Source organism: Bubalus bubalis, chromosome 3 (genome assembly GCF_019923935.1).
Source record: "Bubalus bubalis isolate 160015118507 breed Murrah chromosome 3, NDDB_SH_1, whole genome shotgun sequence".
Classification (NCBI taxonomy): Eukaryota; Metazoa; Chordata; class Mammalia; order Artiodactyla; family Bovidae; genus Bubalus; species Bubalus bubalis.
The window spans coordinates 142,617,685-142,636,909 of NC_059159.1; the positions used below are offsets into that span (position 1 = coordinate 142,617,685).

At 41.1% G+C, this 19,225-nt stretch overlaps 1 protein-coding gene across 1 annotated transcript in view; it reads right to left on the bottom strand.

The window, feature by feature from the left end:
• Nucleotides 1-8,865: 8,865 nt before the first annotated feature.
• FBP2 (fructose-bisphosphatase 2) overlaps nucleotides 8,866-19,225 on the bottom strand; it is a 45,941-nt gene continuing 35,581 nt past the window's right edge. Inside the window, 3 exon segments of the mRNA NM_001290866.2 lie at nucleotides 8,866-9,183; nucleotides 12,415-12,534; nucleotides 19,087-19,224. Of these exon segments, the coding sequence (NP_001277795.1) occupies nucleotides 8,989-9,183; nucleotides 12,415-12,534; nucleotides 19,087-19,224 (453 nt within the window). The 3' untranslated portion in view covers nucleotides 8,866-8,988.

The window sequence follows — 19,225 nt, forward strand, 5'->3', positions numbered from 1 at the left end:
TCTGGTGGAGGCTTAGGGTTTTCTATGTAGAGGATCATGTCATCTGCAAATAGTGAGAGTTTTACTTCTTTTCCAATTTGGATTCCTTTTATTTCTTTTTCTGCTCTGATTGCTGTGGCCAAAACTTCCAAAACTATGTTTAATAGTAGTGGTGAAAGTGGGCACCCTTGTCTTGTTCCTGACTTTAGAGGAAATGCTTTCAATTTTTCACCATTGAGGATAATGTTTGCTGTGGGTTTGTCATGTATAGCTTTTATTACATTGAGGTATGTTCTTTCTATGCCTGCTTTTTGGAGAGTTTTGATCATAAATGGGTGTTGAATTTTGTCAAAGGCTTTCTCTGCATCTATTGAGATAATCATATGGCTTTTATTTTTTAATTTGTTAATGTGGTGTCCTACATTGATTGATTTGTGGATATTGAAGAATCCTTGCATCCCTGGGATAAAGCCCCCTTGGTCATGATGTATGATCTTTTTAATGTATTGTTGGATTCTGATTGCTAGAATTTTGTTAAGGATTTTTGCATCTATGTTCATCAGTGATATTGGCCTGTAGTTTTCTTTTTTTGTGGCATCTTTGTCAGGTTTTGGTATTAGTGTGATGGTGGCCTCATAGAATGAGTTTGGAAGTTTACCTTCCTCTGCATTTTCTGGAAGAGTTTGAGTAGGATAGGTGTTAGCTCTTCTCTACATTTTTGGTAGAATTCAACTGTGAAGCTGTCTGGACCTGGGTTTTTGTTTGCTGGAAGATTTCTGATTACAGTTTCAATTTCCGTGCTTGTGATGGGTCTGTTAAGATTTTCTATTTCTTCCCGGTTCAGTTTTGGAAAGCTATACTTTTTTTAAGAATTTGTCCATTTCTTCCAAGTTGTCCATTTTATTGGCATATAATTGCTATGAGAGTAGTCTCTTATGATCCTTTGTATTTCTGTGTTGTCTGTTGTTATTTCTCCATTTTCATTTCTAATTTTATTGATTTGATTTTTTTCCCTTTGTTTCTTGATGAGTCTGGCTAATGGTTTGTCAGTTTTATTTATCCTTTCAAAGAACCAGCTTTTGGCTTTGTTGATTTTTGCTATGGTCTCTTTTGTTTCTTTTGCATTTATTTCTGCCCTAATTTTTTAAGATTTCTTCCCTTCTACTAACCCTGGGTTCTTCATTTCTTCCTTTTCTAGTTCCTTTAGGTGTAGAGTTAGGTTATTTATTTGACTTTTTTGTTTGTTTGTTTCTTGAGGTAAGCCTGTATTGTTATGAAACTTCCCCTTAGCACTGCTTTTACAGTGTCCCATAGGTTTTGGGTTGTTGTGTTTTCATTTTCATTCATTTCTATGCATATTTTGATTTCTTTTTTTATTTCTTCTGTGATTTGTTGGTTATTCAGAAGCATGTTGTTCAGCCTCCATATGTTGGAATTTTTAATAGTTTTTCTCCTGTAATTGACATGTAATCTTACTGCATTGTGGTCAGAAAAGATGCTTGGAATGATTTCAATTTTTTTGAATTTACCAAGGCTAGATTTATGGCCCAGGATGTGATCTATCCTGGAGAAGGTTCCATGTGCACGTGAGAAAAAGGTGAAATTCATTGTCTTGGGGTGAAATATCCTATAGATATCAATTAGGTCTAACTGGTCTATTGTATCGTTTAAAGTTTGTGTTTCCTTGTTAATTTTCTGTTTAGTTGATCTATCCATAGGTGTGAGTGGGGTATTAAAGTCTCCCACTATTATTGTTTTATTGTTAATTTCCCCTTTCATACTTGTAAGCATTTGTCTTACATATTGCGGTGCTCCTATGTTGGGTGCATATATAATTGTTATAGCTTCTCCTTGGATTGATGCTTTGATCATTATGTAGTGTCCTTCTTTGTCTCTTTTCACAGCCTTTGTTTTAAAGTCTGCTTTATCTGATATGAGTATTGCTACTCCTGCTTTCTTTTGGTCTCTATTTGCATGGAATATCTTTTTCCAGCCCTTCACTTTCAGTCTGTATGTGTCCCTTGTTTTGAGGTGAGTCTCTTGTAGACAACCTATGTAGGGGTCTTGTTTTTTTATCCATTCAGCCAGTCTTTGTCTTTTGGTTGGGGCATTCAACCCATTTACATTTAAGGTAATTATTGATAAGTATGATCCCGTTGACATTTACTTTATTGTTTTGGGTTCGAGTTTATACACCCTTTCTGTGTTTCCTGTCTAGAGAAGATCCTTTACCATTTGTTGGAGAGTTGGTTTGGTGGTGCTGAATTCTCTCAGCTTTTGCTTGTCTGTAAAGCTTTTGATTTCTCCTTCATATTTGAATGAGATCCTTGCTGGGTACAGTAATCTGGGCTGTAGGTTATTTTCTTTCATCACTTTAAATACGTCCTGCCATTCCCTCCTGGCCTGAAGAGTTTCTATTGAAAGATCAGCTGTTATCCTTATGGGAATCCACTTGTGTGTTATTTGTTGTTTTTCCCTTGGTGCTTTTAATATTTGTCCTTTGTGTTTGATCTTTGTTAATTTGATTAATATGTATCTTGGGGTGTTTCGCCTTGGGTTTATCCTGTTTGGGACTCTCTGGGTTTCCTGGACTTGGGTGATTATTTCCTTCCCCATTTTAGGGAAGTTTTCAACTATTATCTCCTCAAGTATTTTCTCACGGTCTTTCTTTTTGTCTTCTTCTTCTGGGACTCCATGATTTGAATGTTAGGGTGTTTAACATTGTCCCAGAGGTCTCTGAGATTGTCCTCATTTCTTTTAATTCTTTTTTCTTTTTTCCTCTTTGTTTCATTTAATTCTACCATTCTATCTTCTAATTCACTAATCCTATCTTCTGCCTCTGTTATTCTACTATTTGTTCCCTCCAGAGTGTTTTTTATTTCATTTATTGCATTATTCATTATATATTGACTCTTTTTTATTTCTTCTAGGTCCTTGTTAAACCTTTCTTGCATCTTCTCAATCCTTGTCTCTAGGCTATTTATCTGTGAGTCCATTTGTTTTCAAGATTTTGGATCATTTTCACTATCATTATTCAGAATTCTTTATCAGGGAGATTCCCTATCTCTTCCTCTTTTGTTTGGTTTGGTGGGTATTTATCCTGTTCCTTTACCTGCTGGGTATTCCTCTGTCTCTTCGTATTGTTTATATTTCTGTGTTTGGGGTGGCCTTTCTGTATTCTGGCAGTTTGTGGAGTTCTCTTATTGTGGAGGTTCCTCACTGTGGGTGGGGTTGTGTGAGTGGCTTGTCAAGGTTTCCTGCTTAGGGAAGCTTGCGTCCCTGTTCTGGTGGGTTTAGCTGGACTTCTCTCCGGAGTGCAATGAAGTGTCCAGTAGTGAGTTATGAGATGTCAGTGGGTTTGGAGTGACTTTGGGCAGCCTGTATATTGAAGCTCAGGGCTGTGTTCCTGTGTTGCTGGAGAATTTGTGTGGTATGTCTTCCTCTGGAACTTGTTGGCCCTTGGGTGGTGCTTGGTTTCAGCATAGGTATGGAGGTGTTTGATGAGCTCCTGTTGATTAATGTTCCCTGGAGTCAGGAGTTCTCTGGTGTTCTCTAGATTTGGACTTAAGCTTCCTGCTTCTGGTTTTCAGTCTTATTTTTACAGTAGCCTCAAGACTTCTCCATCTACACAGCACTGTTGATAAAACATCTAGGTTAAAGATGAAAAGTTTCTCCACAGTGAGGGACACCCAGAGAGGTTTCACAGTTACATGGAGAAGAGAAGAGGGAGGAGGAAGATAGAGGTGACCAGGATGAGATGAAGTAGAATCAAAAGAGGAGAGTGCAAGCTAGCCAGTAATCACTTCCTTATGTGTGCTCCACAGTCTGGACCACTCAGAGATTTTCACGGAGTTATACAGAGAAGAGAAGAGGGAGGAAGGAGACAGAGGTAGCCAGGAGGATATAGGGGGGAATCAAAAGGAGTGAGACAGATCCAGCCAGTAAACAGTACCCTAAATGTTCTCCACCATCTGGAACACACAAAGAGATTCAAAGAGTTGGATAGAGAAAAGAAGGCGGAGGTAGGAGATAGAGGCGACCTGGTAGAGAAAAAGGAGAGTCCAAAGAGGGAGAGAGCAGTCAAGCCAGTAATCTCGCTCCCAAGTAAAAATGGGTACTGAAGATTGGGTTCTTAAAGGTACAAAATTGATAACAAATACCAAAAAGCAAAGATTAAAAATCTAGAGTAGAGGTTGGATTTTCAAAAATACAATATTAAAGAAAAAATTTCACAAAAATTATAAAATTATATATATGAAGTTTGCTTTAAAAAATAGGGTCTCTTTTTTTTGCAAAGTAATAGTAGGTTATAAAAAATGAAAATTAAAGGAGTAATAGAGGACTTAAAATTTAAAAAAATAAAAAATATAAAGAATGATAGTAAAAATATATGTAGGACTTTCTCTGGTGTTTTTGTGGGCAGTGTGGGGTCAGTTCATTTTCGGATAGTTCCTTGATCTGGCTTATATGTCTCAAGATCTATAGGCCCCTTCCCGGAGAAGGCAATGGCAACCCACTCCAGTACTCTTGCCTGGAAAATCCCATGAATGGAGGAGCCTGGTAGGCTGCAGTCCATGGGGTCGCTAGGAATCTGACACGACTGAGCGACTTCACTTTCACTTTTCACTTTCATGCATTGGAGAACGAAATGGCAAGCCACTCCAGTGTTCTTGCCTGGAGAATCCCAGGGACGGGGGAACCTGGTGGGCTGCCGTCTCTGGGGTCGCACAGAGTTGGACACGACTGAAGCGACTTAGCTGCAGCAGCAGCAGCATAGGCCCCTTCCTATGTAGTCGGTACTAACTCCTCCTCCTAAGTCGCTTCAGTCGTGTCCGACTCTGTGCGACCCCATAGACGGCAGCCCACCAGGCTCCCCCGTCCCTAGGATTCTCCAGGCAAGAACACTGGAGTGGCTTGCCATTTCCTTCTCCAATGCATGAAAGTGGAAAGTGAAAGTGAAGTCGCTCAGTCGTTTCTGACTCTTAGCGACCCCATGGACTGCAGCCTACCAGGTTCCTCCATCCATGGGATTTTCCAGGCAAGAGTACTGGAGTGGGGTGCCATTGCCTTCTCCTGCCGGTACTAACTACAGGGTTTTAATCTATTGCACCTGTCACTTCCAAGGAGGTTCCCTCTGTTTTAGCATCTTCTGTTTGCTGGTCTCTTCAGTGTCTAATTTCCGCCCTGACACAAGGGGGCAGTGGTGGACACTTTTTTAAGCTCACTTGTTCAGTCTTGCTGTGTGGAGGGAGGGACGTTGTAAACAAATAACACTGGCATGTGCTCGCAGTGTCTCAGCCACACTGGGTTTGCCCCTGCTCACGGTGTGTGTGCTTTCCCTGTCATCACTGCTTAGGCTCTAGGTTGCTCTGCCAGTAACTGTCTGAGGCCGGCCCTGGGTTGTATGCACTTTCCAGGTCTAAGCCACTCAGATTCAGGTATTGGGGTAGTTCTCAAAGGCACAGACTCAGTTGCGCCTGCATTTAGTGCCCTTCGCAGGTCCAAGCAGCTCATGTGACCAGGTGTTTGGCGAGCACGGTTACTCGGTTTTCTGGGTGAACAACCAGCACACCTTCTCAGGCAGATGTTGACTGTCCAGAACCCCAAGAAGTCTTGGTTAGCAACAAAGCCTGCTTGCAGTTTGGTAGATAATGTCTTTCTGGGGCCGCGATTGCCCCCTTCTGGCTCTGGCTGCCTGTCACCAGAGGGAGATGGTCTGCAGCCGGCTAGCTCTGCTCAGTCCTTTGTTCTGTGAGAGGGCCTGGTGGTGATTAGGTTAGGGCTTTTCGTGTGGTAGCTATCCCACAGTCTGGTTTGCTAGCCCAAGTTAGTTCCTTCAGATTGCCCTCAGGGCATTCAGGCCGGGTCCTTACTCTAAGCAATGCAGCCGGTGCCTCCCTGCCCAGCCCCCGCTTGCTAGTGGCGAATGCAGGCATCTGCGCTGCTTCTCCACTGGGGGAGTTACCATTGGGCATGTAATCTATGGGTTTTAATTATTTATTTTTTCTCCCGGTTATGTTGCCCTCTGTGGTTCCAAGGCTCACCACAGACTCGGCAGTAAGAGTGTTTTCTGGTGTTTGGAAACTTCTCTCTCTTTTAAGACTCCCTTTCCAGGATGGAGCTCTGTCCCTACTCTTTTGTCTCTCTTCTTGTCTTTTATATTTTTTCCTACCTCCTTTTGAAGACAATTGGCTGCTTTTCTGGGTGCCTGATGTGCTCTGCTGGCATTCAAAAGTTGTTTTGTGGAATTTCCTCAGCGTTCAAATGTTCTTTTGATGAATTTGAAAAGACCCTGATGCTGGGAAAGATTGAAGGCAAGAGGAGAAGGGGACAACAGAGGATAAGATGGTTGGATGGCATCACCAACCTAATGGACATGGGTTTGGGTGGACTCCGGGAGTTGGTGATGGACAGGGAGGCCTGGCATGCTGTGGTTCATGGGGTTGCAAAGAGTCGGGCATGACTGAGCGACTGAACTGAACTGAACTGAATCTGATGTTATTTTACTTATATTTCCCTGATCATCAGGGAGTCTAAGCATCTTTTCACATGTGTATTGACTATTTGCGTTTTCTCTTCTGCAAATTGCAGTTTTTTATCATTAGTTTATTTCTCTAGGATAGCTTCTTTTTTCTCTCAATATGTATGATTCTTGGTGTTCATTTTTTGTTATATATTATAAATATTTTCTCCTAAGCTATCAATTGTCTTTTTTAATTTGTGGTGTATTGTTTTTATGTCGATGTAATCACATCTGTCTTTCCTATAAATCTTGGGCTTTGTGTTTTTGGTCCTGTTTAAGGTCATAAATATATGCTTTATCTTTTTGCAATGCCTTTACAGTTTTACTTTTTATGTTTTATTTTTGAATCCATCTGCAACATGTTTGGGGATCCAGGTTTTGGGATTTTTCCCCCCTCAAATGACTAGCTAATTATTCAAACATCAGTCATTTCTTGTCCCACTGATTTGAAACAGCATGTTTTCTTTTTATTTTTAAAGAACACCTATTAAAATGTCTTTTCTCCTTTTGATGTGTTAATGGGTCTGCTCCGAGAAGCTCATCTGTACAAATCACAAAGGAAGCCAGTGAATGGTCCTATTTTCCTCAAGTGGGGCCACACCTGGAGAGTGTATTGCTGGAAAATGGAAAGAACAACTGGACTTCTCCTGAATTGGACACCAGCATCTAAACTGTGACGATATTCAGGAGGGAATGAGAAACCAAGAGAAAAGCCACTCTCAGATCACTTAGGCCAGAAGGCACAACCCCTTTCTGATGGTCTTTCCAGACCCTGCTTATGAAAGCACTGGCCACTCAGGCACCATGCACTAATACCCTCAAATCTTTGATATGTTGCCACTAAGAATTGAATGAGAGTCCCATGCTCTTCACTAGATTCCTGTTTTTAGATTTGATGTGCAGGGACCAAGAGTCTCAGCTTAAAGAAGGATAGTGAATGGATCTTTCCCTGAGCACCTACCATATTCATCAGAGCAATATAAATCATGATTGAAGGTGCTATCATTCAGCTTTGCTTCCTGAAAAACTTTCCTCCTGCTTGTGAGGTCTTGAAACCATGTGTTATAAATGCACCATATCAATTTATTCCTAAGAAGTGAAGACTTGAGTTTGAATCTTTCAGATATAAGTTTCAGATGAACTGTCTAATAAAGCATTAATAGCCCATTGCTTAGCATTAGAATTTTTCCTAGAGAAAGAAAATCTTTGTGTTTTGTGGGGGGAGATGAAAACTTTTTGATTATGCTTAAATTTTACTGCTTCTCTTACTGCTGCCAAGCAGAGGTGGACTGAGGAACACTGTTGGGTCCTGAATTATATCCAAATTGAAATCCACCTCTGGGTTGTATGAACCACCTTGTCCAAAGCTAAAGTGAAGGAATGTTTCTTCCCATGGTTTCTCCAAGCCCCCAGTTCCCCACCATTGCCTTTTGCCTTAATCTAATGCATTATTTAATGGATTTTCTAATATTGAATCATTCTTGAAATTTGGAGTTAAGCCTGATTTTGTCCTGATGTATTTTTGTTTTATATTTCTGGATTCGTTCGTGAATATTTCACTAGGCATTTTTGACCTCCAGGTCTATATACATATATAGCAACTCTTGGAAAAGCAAACAGATTTCTGATGCATATGCCACCCATCCCAATCATAACACAATTTGGACAAATGAAGTAATTAACCAGTGTACTCTGGTTAGGATCTAGAATAGATTAAAGTATTTCCCCAAAAAATTAAAAAGGAAAAGTCACAAGGCTGAGAAAACTAGATATTAATTTTTAAATATTAACTCCACTTAGTATGTGACTTTGTCAACAGGTGACCACATTTTTCCATTCAAGTAGTTATTGGTCATCCAAATCATTGCTCCTAAAAATGGCTTGACTTTGTCCTGATGTATCTTTGTTCGCTTGATCCAAAATTTTACAATTTAATAGCCATGAGCTTTATAACTCAAAGCCTATCCACAATAAGACAAAAACTTTTAAGAAATTAACTCAGCCATTTAAATATCTATAATGGATATATTTATATACATAAAATATATATATATATAAGTATATATGAAATGAGTATATATAGTAAACATATGTATCTATTTTATAAGAAAGGAAATTAATCACTATAGGATTAAGACATTAGGTTCAAATTCTCAGCCAAGACAAATTCTTAACTGACCTCTGTACTTTTTGCCCACAAGGGATAGCTGCTGATTACTTGGGCTGATAAACAACAACCCTATTTACCACTGTTCATGACAGAAGACAAATCACAGTTGTTCTTTCACATGTGGGTTTTATTTTCAGCCCTTTACACTGAGCACAAACTCGCCTCTGGTTTCTAGACCTGTCGTGAGCAGTTCGCTGCTGCTTTTCTGCACACGATTCAGTGAATTTACTTTTTGTTTCTCATCACCAGCATTCACTCACTTACTCATCCCTAACAAAGCACATACAAAGAGAAGAGGGCTTGTGGGTCAGACTCACTACCTGCCTGCCTGATTTTTCTGTACACAGGTGAGATATTCCTGTACATCTTCTGGGGACCCTAGAATGAGGGGGGCTCGTTGGTGAATGGCTTCAGGCTTCACGTCCAGCACGGGTTGGGTGCCTGTGGTCGCCAGGCCTCCCGCCTGCTCGATGATGTAGGCCACAGGATTGCATTCATACAGGAGCCGGAGCTGAGGAGAAACAGAGTCAGGTGGACAAGTGTTCCAAGTTGCCAAGACCCCCAAACCATGCGCCTGAAGCTCCAGGAGGAATTCCAACTGCTGAGCCTCTGTCTCATTAGTGTGAGTACATTTGCCCATCTCAGGGGAGCTGCTGCCAGAGACCAACACTCTCCAGAAGGCTGGGTGCCCCAGTTGATGCTGATCATATATGCCTTTGGGGATACCTCCAGTCGATAGCTACCTGTCTGCTGACCTTTGTGTTTATGAGAGACTTGGGAGTATGAGATCTTAGTGTTCATTTCTCACTAGTTCGTCAATGAGGTGAAGTGATTCTGGGTCCAGATTAGGAGCCTCTACATGCCCGACCTTAAGGCCAATAGAGTCAAGCTTGGATGGGATCAGAGGGTCACCTAGAGAGTGCTGGGTGGTCTCTCAGGATAACTACACTGTCCAGGATGGTGGGGAGGAACAGCTCAAGTGTCAGCTTGGCTGAAGAGTTTTCTGGTGTTTAGATGACCTTTTCTTTTGACCCCTTAGACTGAGTTGCCTAGTCTCTTGTTGCTTGCTCTCCCACAGCATCCTGTACTTCCCCTTTCGTGATAATCCTGACTCTGAGGTTTGTTTAACATCTGCCTTCCTCCTTGGACGCCCTCCCTTGAAGGCAGGGGAGGCATCTCTTAAGGTTGGTCTTTGTGGCATCTTCATTCCTAGTACTGCCTGACATGTAGGAAGTGTCCAAACAAGGCTGCAGTGTATGCTGCACAAGGGCTCCCAGTGGAGGGCAGAAATGGGGGGAAATCAGTTGTACCATTTTTTGCCAAGCCGGGTACATGGATCCAGTGCCTGTTCTGAAAAAGAAATGCCCTTCTAAAAGGCATTATGAGATGACTAGGTGTCAATCCTGTGTCCAGTTAGTTTATGGTGAGTTGAATTGAAACAGGCTGATTGAATGTCCTTTCTGGGTCTTTTTCTGTCATTATGTTTTGACTTCTTCCTCATCCCCTGACCTACAACAGACACACGCACACACGTCACATAGATTCAGGTGACATTCTTGCTGCATGCTCTGACTCTATATCACACTATCCTCTCCCTCCTTCCCTCATAGGTATGAAATCTGTAACTTAAATTTCCTTTTCTGTAATCAGCTTTCAAAGTGATTGATCCAGCTCTGCACAACTTCTTTCCATTCTTTTTTTCATAGTTACATCTTGTGCTGATTTATAAATTATTGTTATTTCAAAGAGAGGAACAAACTATTTCCAGTCTGAATTGGAGAGCCAGGCACTGAGCAGAAATTAAGTTAAAACTGTAGGGGGCATTTATTTCCATTTTGGGGAAACAGAATAGGATGATTTTATGTGTACCATGTTAATTCAGATACTATAAAAAAACAGATAGATAAGGACATGGATACTTACATAAAACTTATCTTGGAACCAAGTTTTGTTCTGACCTTAAGATATTTTTGTAGTGAGCTCATTTTAAAACACAGTGTCCAGATCTTCATGGTGCCTTTACCTGCAGGCTATGTGATCTATTTTTTCCCCACAATTAAAATCTACATTGCTCTACAGAGACAATAGGAGGAGAAGCAGTCACACCCTACTACCCACCCACTCACACAAACATGATCACAGAGACCATGAGATCAGAAATCAGTGGTACCTAGAGCCTGTTATATAGACTGAAGTAAATCAGAAAGAGAAAAACAAATATCATATATTAGCACATATATATGGAACCTAGAAAACTGGTACTGATGAACCTATTTGCAGGGCAGGAATAGAGACATAGACACAGAGGACAGACTTGTGGACACAGCAGGGGAAGGAGAGGGTGGGACAAATTGAGAGAGTAACAGTGAAACATATATATTACCACATATAAAATAGATAATGGGAAGTCTCTGTGTAACACAGAGAGCTCAAACCGGTGCTATGTTGGGATGGGATGGGGTCGGGAGTGGGAGGGAGATTCAAGAGGGAGGGGATATATGTATACTTATGGCTGATTCATGTTGTCATATGGCAGAAACCAACACAACACTGTAAAGCAATTATCCTCCAAATAAAATTTAAAAAAAGAAATCAATGGTACTTTGAATATGGTACTATGAATGTAGATCTATATATGCAGTTATATATCTTGTGGAAATATTTTTGTAATTATATGTAGGTATTTTCTGACTAATTTTAAATCATCTTAATATTAATAGCTAGTAGTAATTAGTCTTAATGTTCTCCTTGTTAGAACTGAGTAGATGGCAAATGTGGTTCTACCTAAGAATTTCCACATCTTCTATTTGATCTCATGTAATACTCCTTAGCACTGTTCTGCTCACTAGATTTATCTGTCCAACAAGCTAATATACAAGAGCTAAACCATCACAGGAAAAGAAATGCCTGATACACCAACCTGCATGTTAAAATCTTCTCTTTGGTTTCACGTGGTATGTTAGACTTCTTATCGTGGCTTTGAATCTGATATTCCAATAATTCAGGTCGGATCGCCCTCACTGAGAGATGCATATATGTGTGGCTAGTTGTTAGTGTGTCAGAGAATATACAGACATTTATTTGAATTTGTCTTCTTACCTATGATTCTGTGACTGGCTAAAAATCAGACACCTTTCCATGGCAGGGTCTATTCAAGATAGATGCATTGGGATCATAGGATTCCCACTTGATAACACAGGTATTTTAGGTTTTGTTTCATAAAGTTGCAATGAGATCTTCCCAGAGCTACCTTTACAGATAGGTCAGAAGTTCTTAGCCTGAACTTCTGGAAACCCTCTAGGAAATTCTTGGGTCGTCCTCAGGTTATTGTGAACCCCCTGACAACATATGTAATGTGTATGTTTACATGTAATAAGTTTTATGTAAGTTTCGTAAGTTTCATTAAGTTCTCAAAAGGATCTATGATCCAAAATCAGCTGGTAATGAAGCAAAAAGACAGACACAGCATGTGGAAAGTGGGGGGTGAACACAGCTGATTCACAGTGAATTGAGGAGCTTGAGAGCCGCAGAAGTGAAGGCCAGTGACAATCACCAACAACTTCAGCCTCCTCCACTCCAGACCTTCTACCACAACCTTAGAACACTATTAATGGCATATATACTTCATTTCTCTTCCACCTGCCCACTCACAGACAGATGGTAGCCAAAAACAGTCATGATGAGAAAGGGAATTGTGACCAGCTCCCTGAGCAGATTCAGCCAGCAGACAGAGGAGAGTTACCTTGCCCTTTGGACTTTTCTGGTTCGCTGGGTACAGGAAGATCCCTCCATAGACAAGGGTGCGATGCACATCAGCCACCATGGAGCCCACGTACCTGGCCCCATAGGGAGCACTGCCGTCCTGGAGGATGGAGAGGGGAGAGGCAAGATGCAGTGGGTTTAGCAATCAGTCAGCACCTGCTTCAGGTGACACATCCAATGGGTGTGAGCTCTGCATTCCAGGTCCTCTTTCCTCTACCCACTAGCTTTGAAATTATTATGTAGCTGACCATTAGGAGTTCCCAAATCTCAACTAGTAATTGGACTCATTAAATGTTGCACTACTTAAAGTGAGAGACAATATGTGTCCTAAGACAGAGGCTAATGAGAAAAAAAAAAAAAAAAAACACTGGAAAAAGAAGTATAGACAAACACCAACAGTTGGGCTCCTCTTTGAATCTCCTCCTTGGCCCTCACAGTTCAGAACACTTTTTAGCTTCTTGAAAACCAGATCTCCTTGAACCATGACTACTTTTGCACTTAGTGTAAGCAGCGTTTATCCATTGGTAAAATTATTTTAACTACCTTTAGAATTCATTCAAAGAAATGAAACAGCTTCTGTGTAAATGTCAATTTCATTAGTCTTGTAATGAAAGAAGATTTGCTCTGAAAGAAATAAGTCAAAGTTCATGATCTCCCTTACGTAGGACATATCACTAAGGCATGACTATCAGATGAAAAGGCTCCTTCGGGCAGGTTTGCTTTTTCCTCACTCAGTGACCCATGTGAGATTTCTGTGTCTAATCTAATAATTCTCTGACAGTACAAGGAAACACCAGGAATTTTCAGAGCAAATATCCAATGCTTTGCGTGGCACCGGCCACTATAAAGTGCATTGATTTTATAAGCATTTATATGCCAGACCTCTCCATCAGTGTGTGACACCCTTGGGGAAAAGACTGTCTGCTTTATCCTGGCATCATTCCCTGAGTTCAGCCTGGTGTGGGGCAAAAAGTAGCTGCTGGGGAAATACTTTCTGAAGTGCATACACATGCGATATCTTGAAAGCACTATTCAGGTTGTATGTTAAAAATTACATGGGAGATTTTGCCTCCTCCATTTTATTTACATAATGATATTAAGTATACAAAACACCTTCAGATGCCAATTAAGAGACTTCTCAATAGGTAAAAGAATGCAGGTCTGAATTGGGGATGAAGAAAATGGACTAACTTGAGTAGCTCAGAGGGTAAAGAGTCTGCCTGCAATTCAGGAGACCCAGGTTCGATACCTGGGTCGGAAAGATCCCCTGGAGAAGGAAATGGAAACTCACTCCAGTATTCTTGCCTGGAGAATCCCAATAGACAGCAGAACCTGGCTGGCAAGAGTCCATGGGGTCGCAAAGAGTCGGACACAACTGAGTGACTTCACTTTCACTTTTTGAGGAATATTTAGGAAATGGAGTTGGTAATGCCCAGTAAATGATTAGTCATGGGCATAAGAAAGAGGTAATCCTCTGGATTCCCCAAACTTTGCTGGGAATGAACATGATGGTAGAGGCAGTATAGGTCCAGAGAAGAAAACCAGAAAGTAGTAAACTTGGGAGATGGTGTGTGTGTGTGTGGGTGTAGAGTGGTGGGGGGTGGGGAATAGGAGGGTCAGAGTTGGATATGTGGAGTTCTAGGTGTCTGGAGGAGCAGGCAGATCTGAATCCTATGAGAAGAGACTAGATGAGATCACCCTGGGGGGACAAGTGTGAGCCAAAAGGTTTGTTGGGAATAGAGTACTATATGTACCAAGACAGAAGCGTAGGCAGAGGTGTGGGAACTAAAAAAAGAAGAAGATGGTTAGGAAGAGAGATGGAAAACCAGACACAAGGCTAAAGAAGGCAAGTTTCATGAAGGACAGGGTTGCTGTTGTTGTTTAGCCACCAAATTGTGTCCGACTCTTTTGCAATCCCATGGACTGTAGCCCGCCAGGCTCCTCTGTCCATGGAATTTCCCAGGCAAGAATACTGGAGTGGGTTGCCATTTCTTTCTCTTGGGGATCTTCCAGACTCAGGGATTGAACCAGTTTCTCCCACATTAACAGATGGATTCTTTACCACTGAGCCACCAGAGAAGCTGGAAAGGAAGAGTAAACAACTCTAAATGCCATGCAGAGGTCAAGTAACATAAGGTGGAAACATGATGCTGGATTATGTAAAAGAGGATTACCAAGGGCTGATATTGGAGCAAAGAGGGTTAAAGAGGGAATGAAAGGAAAGAAAAACTTTCAAAAAATGAAAACTTTCTTTCCACTTCTGGGTATTTATCCAAAAGAATTGGAAACAGAATCTCAAAGAGATATCTGCATATCCATGTTCATCAAAGCATTATTCACAATAGCCAAGAAGTGGAAGCAACCTAAGTGTCCATTGACAGATGGATAGATAAGGGAAATGTGGTATACACACACTGCTGCTGCTGCTGCATCGCTTTAGTCGTGTCTGACTCTGTGCGACCCCATAGATGGCAGCCCACCAGGCTCCCCCGTCCCTGGGATTCTCCAGGCAAGAACACTGGAGTGGGTTGCCATTTCCTTCTCCAATGCATGAAAGTGGAAAGTGAAAGTGAAGTCACTCAGTCGTGTCTGACTCTAGCGACCCCATGGACTGGAGCCCATCAGGCTCCTCCATCCATGGGATTTTCCAGGCAAGAGTACTAGAGTGGGGTGCCATTGCCTTCTCCAGGTATACACACACAGTAGGATATTATTTGGACTTTGAAAAAAACAATCTTGCCACTTACTCAACTGATATCAAGCAGGGCCCTTTGGGGCTCCTGGGCACAAAGACTTTCTGTGTTCCCCATTTTTTTGATTATAGGAAGCAGCCTTCATTCAGCCTTCATGACTGTCCCTGAGTTACAAAGGGCAGGTTCAAGCAGTTGTTAATAAGAAAAGGGAGGGGATGGAAGATCAAGGAGAAACAGTCATGAGCAGCCTTGGGACAAGGTTCTGTTTTCCCCATCAAAGGATACACACAACAATATCTTTGAACTATTTTGCAGATATTGAAACCCCCACAGGTGAAAGAAGATAACAATTAATGTTATCCAATGTATGCCACCCACAAGCATGTAGACCCCAGACCAGTTGGACCTGAAGGTTGATGATACTGACTCCAACTCAGCTCACCACCAACCCATCAGAAGAATGTCCACAAGCTGATCATGTCCTCTTTGGACAATTACTACTAAACTTCTCACTATCTTCCCCAAGAGGGGACACATGATTTTGAGGGTATGAGCCTACTGTGTCCCCCTTTGCTGGAAAGGCAATAAAACTATTCTTTTCTACTTCACCCCAAATTCTGTCCCCAAGGTTCAATTCAGCACCAGTGTACAGAGAAGCTGAGCTTTCAGCATCACAACATGGATGAAACTTGAGGACATTGTGCCAAGTGAAATAAGCCAGTCAAAAAAAAAAGACAAATACAACATTATTTAACTTATATGAGGTATCTAAAGTAATCAAATATATAGAAACACAAAGTAGGACATTGTTACTAGGGATGGGGTGGGGGGAAGGAGAAAATGGTGAGTTGATGTTCAATGGCTATAGAATTTCTGTTTTGCAAGAAGGAAATGGCAACCTACTCTAGTATTCTTGCCTGGAGAATTCCATGGACAGAGGAGCTTGGGGGGCTATAGCTCAAGAGGTTGCAAAGAGTCAGACATGACTGAGCAACTAACACACACACAGAGAAATAAAAAGTTGCAGAACAGAGAATAACATTTGTCTTGTTGGAGTTTTAAAGGAACATCACATCCTGACCTACCTGGGCAACTGCAAGAACAAAGGATCCTGACACCAAAAAGTTTGCAACAAACAACCACATCCTCTCCCTTTTTAGTATAAAAGAGGCCTGAATTCTAACTCAGGCAAGATGGTTCTTTGGGACACTACTCCACCATCTTCTTGGTCTGCTGACTTTCCTAATAAAGTCCCTATTCCTTGCCCCAACAACTAGTCTCTCGATTTATTGGCTTGTCATGTGGCAAGCAGTAAGAGCTTGCACTCCTTAACATTACTTGACTGTTCTGGGCCTCAGTTCCTTTATTTGTAAAATGAAGGTTGTGGTATTAATACTTATCTTGTAATCTGATGGAGAATTGAATGAGTTAGTACATGATAAGCACTTGGAATAGACACAGGACACACTAGCTATGATTATCATGACTAACAGAAGAGTGCAGTCAGGGATAGGAGAAACTGCCACTGGCAAGAGACAGAAATAGCAAAGGAGGACTGCTCTTTCCACAATGGTGCATGGTATAGAAAAGTGCTGGTCCACTTCCCATCTCCTTGGGGTGCGGCATGTGGAAGCAGAGCAGCCAGAACACAAAGACCCTGCCAGAAAGCAATGGCCTCTGGAAGAATGAGGAGTGGGAGGGATACTGCCTGCACACCCTGCAGATGGGCTTCCCAGGGCAAAACTACAGACAGCAAGGGGACTTCTTTTCAAAACAGAATAGCCTATCTTCTTTCCTTTTTTTTAAGTGTAAGAGTAAAAACTTATTATTTAAACACATTATTTAAAATAAGGGAGAAGGAATCACAACATATTATACATTTTTAAAAGCTGATCTTACTATACTAAACACCATAAAATCCAGAAAAAGAATATAGTATTTTTATTAATTAAATACTTGATATGCTTTTTACCTTTCAATTTTCTTGGTTGCATACTCTTTGATTGCCTCTGAAAATGACAATGGTTTTTGTAATAATTTCTAGAAAGAGTTACAATGATCTGTTTTCAATGACATATTGCACATATTCATACATCAGAGAAAGTCAAGAACTCTATAATATCAACTTCTAGAAACCACTATTAACAAGATGGCACATTTTGAAGACATTTTATGCATACACACACCCTACATACACATATGTGCGTGCAGAAATACATTCACATGTATTTAATGGTGTAATCCATTTTGTTGACTGCCTACCTTGTGAACATATCTCACTACCAATATATAAAGCAGGACTTAAATTTCTAATGGGTGAATAGCTGTGTGGCACAACACTTCACTAGAATATTGTGAATGCCCCAACCAACACTTCCTGTTGGATACTTTAGTTGTTCCTTCGTTGTTGTTATAAAACAATGCTGCAGTGACATACCCTTGTTCATTTATCTCTGTTTTTATTTGATCAATTGGTTTTTTAGGATCAGTTTCTGGGGGAAATTTAGGATTAACTGAGTCAAAAGATATGAATATTTAATATTGGAAATCATACTGTCAGATTGCCCCACCCAGAAAGGTTGAGGGGTGAGGGGGGACGTTTAAGTTTCCTTTAACATTTTACAAGAGTACTTATTTTCCCACACCACTGAGCACTATTTATCTGTTGAATCTGTGCAAATCTCAAATGATGTTGTATTTTAATTTGCATTTCTTTTTATTAGCATCTTCCAATTTGCTGACTGGACATTCCTGTTTCTCTCATGACTTGCATGATCATGGCCTTTGTCTGGTTTTCTGTTTGGGTGTTCATCCCTGTATTTGGGTCCTCGTGCAGTCAGACTCTTCACCTGTTGTTGGTCATACATGGGATGACTCCTTTGTTTCTCAGTTTGAAACTTCTCCTTCAAAGGGATTTATGGTTTTGTTTGGTTTTTTTTTGCCTAAGAGTTTGGTTTTCCAGTGGTAAAATAAGTATCTTCCTTTATGGGTTCTAGAAGAGGTACCTTTTACCTTAGAATGGGAACCACTATGAAATTATTGCCAAGACTGGGAACTTGTAAATAAATAATTTTGACTTCATCAACCTCACAATCCATATCCTATTACTTCTGCCCTTAAGATACCTGATGGGTTTGTGTGTGATGACAAAGGAGAGATACCGGCAACTGCACTTCTAAGATTTTTGCTTCAAGAACAAACAAGACAGAAAGAAGAAAACTCTCTAAAGCTTCAGTCTGAGGCAGCAGAGGTAGGTCCAGCACCCTGCTAACCTAGTGCTCTGGACTCCATGGAATCCTGAGCACTTTCTGCCTAGAGCTTGTGAAGGGCTTCCAGGGACAGCCAGGCTGGCGCCTCACACCACTGTCCTTCCTGTCACTTCCAGTATGGGTCAGACTTCACACTCTTGACCTGGAAACACTGTAACTCCCTCCCACACTTGTCTTAATAAGGCTTTTTGTATGGCAGACATACTTACTGAATTGTTTGGGCTGTCTTAATAGCCATATGAAGTACAGGACTCGGTGTTCACCCTTAGAGCTGAAGACTTTTCTAAAACTTGGAGTAAACACCAGGTCCTGATTTTAGACCATGTGAAAGGGACCTTCACTTAAACATAACTGAGTGACCAGAATCTACACTCATGGTAGCTTGGCAAAAAATGAGATGCTCTGGCCTGAAACTCTGGATTTTGAAAAATTTGTCTCTGCCTTCTTCATAGACAATTTCTCCTGGATAAACTAACCTAAAGAGTAACATCTTTAGTAGGTAAATCTTAGCTATGAAAGAAAGATATTGATTGCTAATGAAGAAAGTCAGAGTCCACCATGCTCACACTGGTCAAAGCTAAAAACAGGGGCAACAACCTCTTTCAGCCAGCTCCCCCACAGCCATTTCCCAAACAGGAACCTACTGAGACAGTATCCTCCCTGCTTCTGTTTCAGGCTTTCTTCACTCACCTCAGGAAACTTCTTTTTCTGCACATATTCTGTGGTGGCAGCATCAAAATACTTGGCATAGCCCTCGTTGAGGCTGTAAATCTTTCCTTTCTTTTTAATCTTGACATCTTTTTCCACCAAGACAAATTCACCTAGAGCC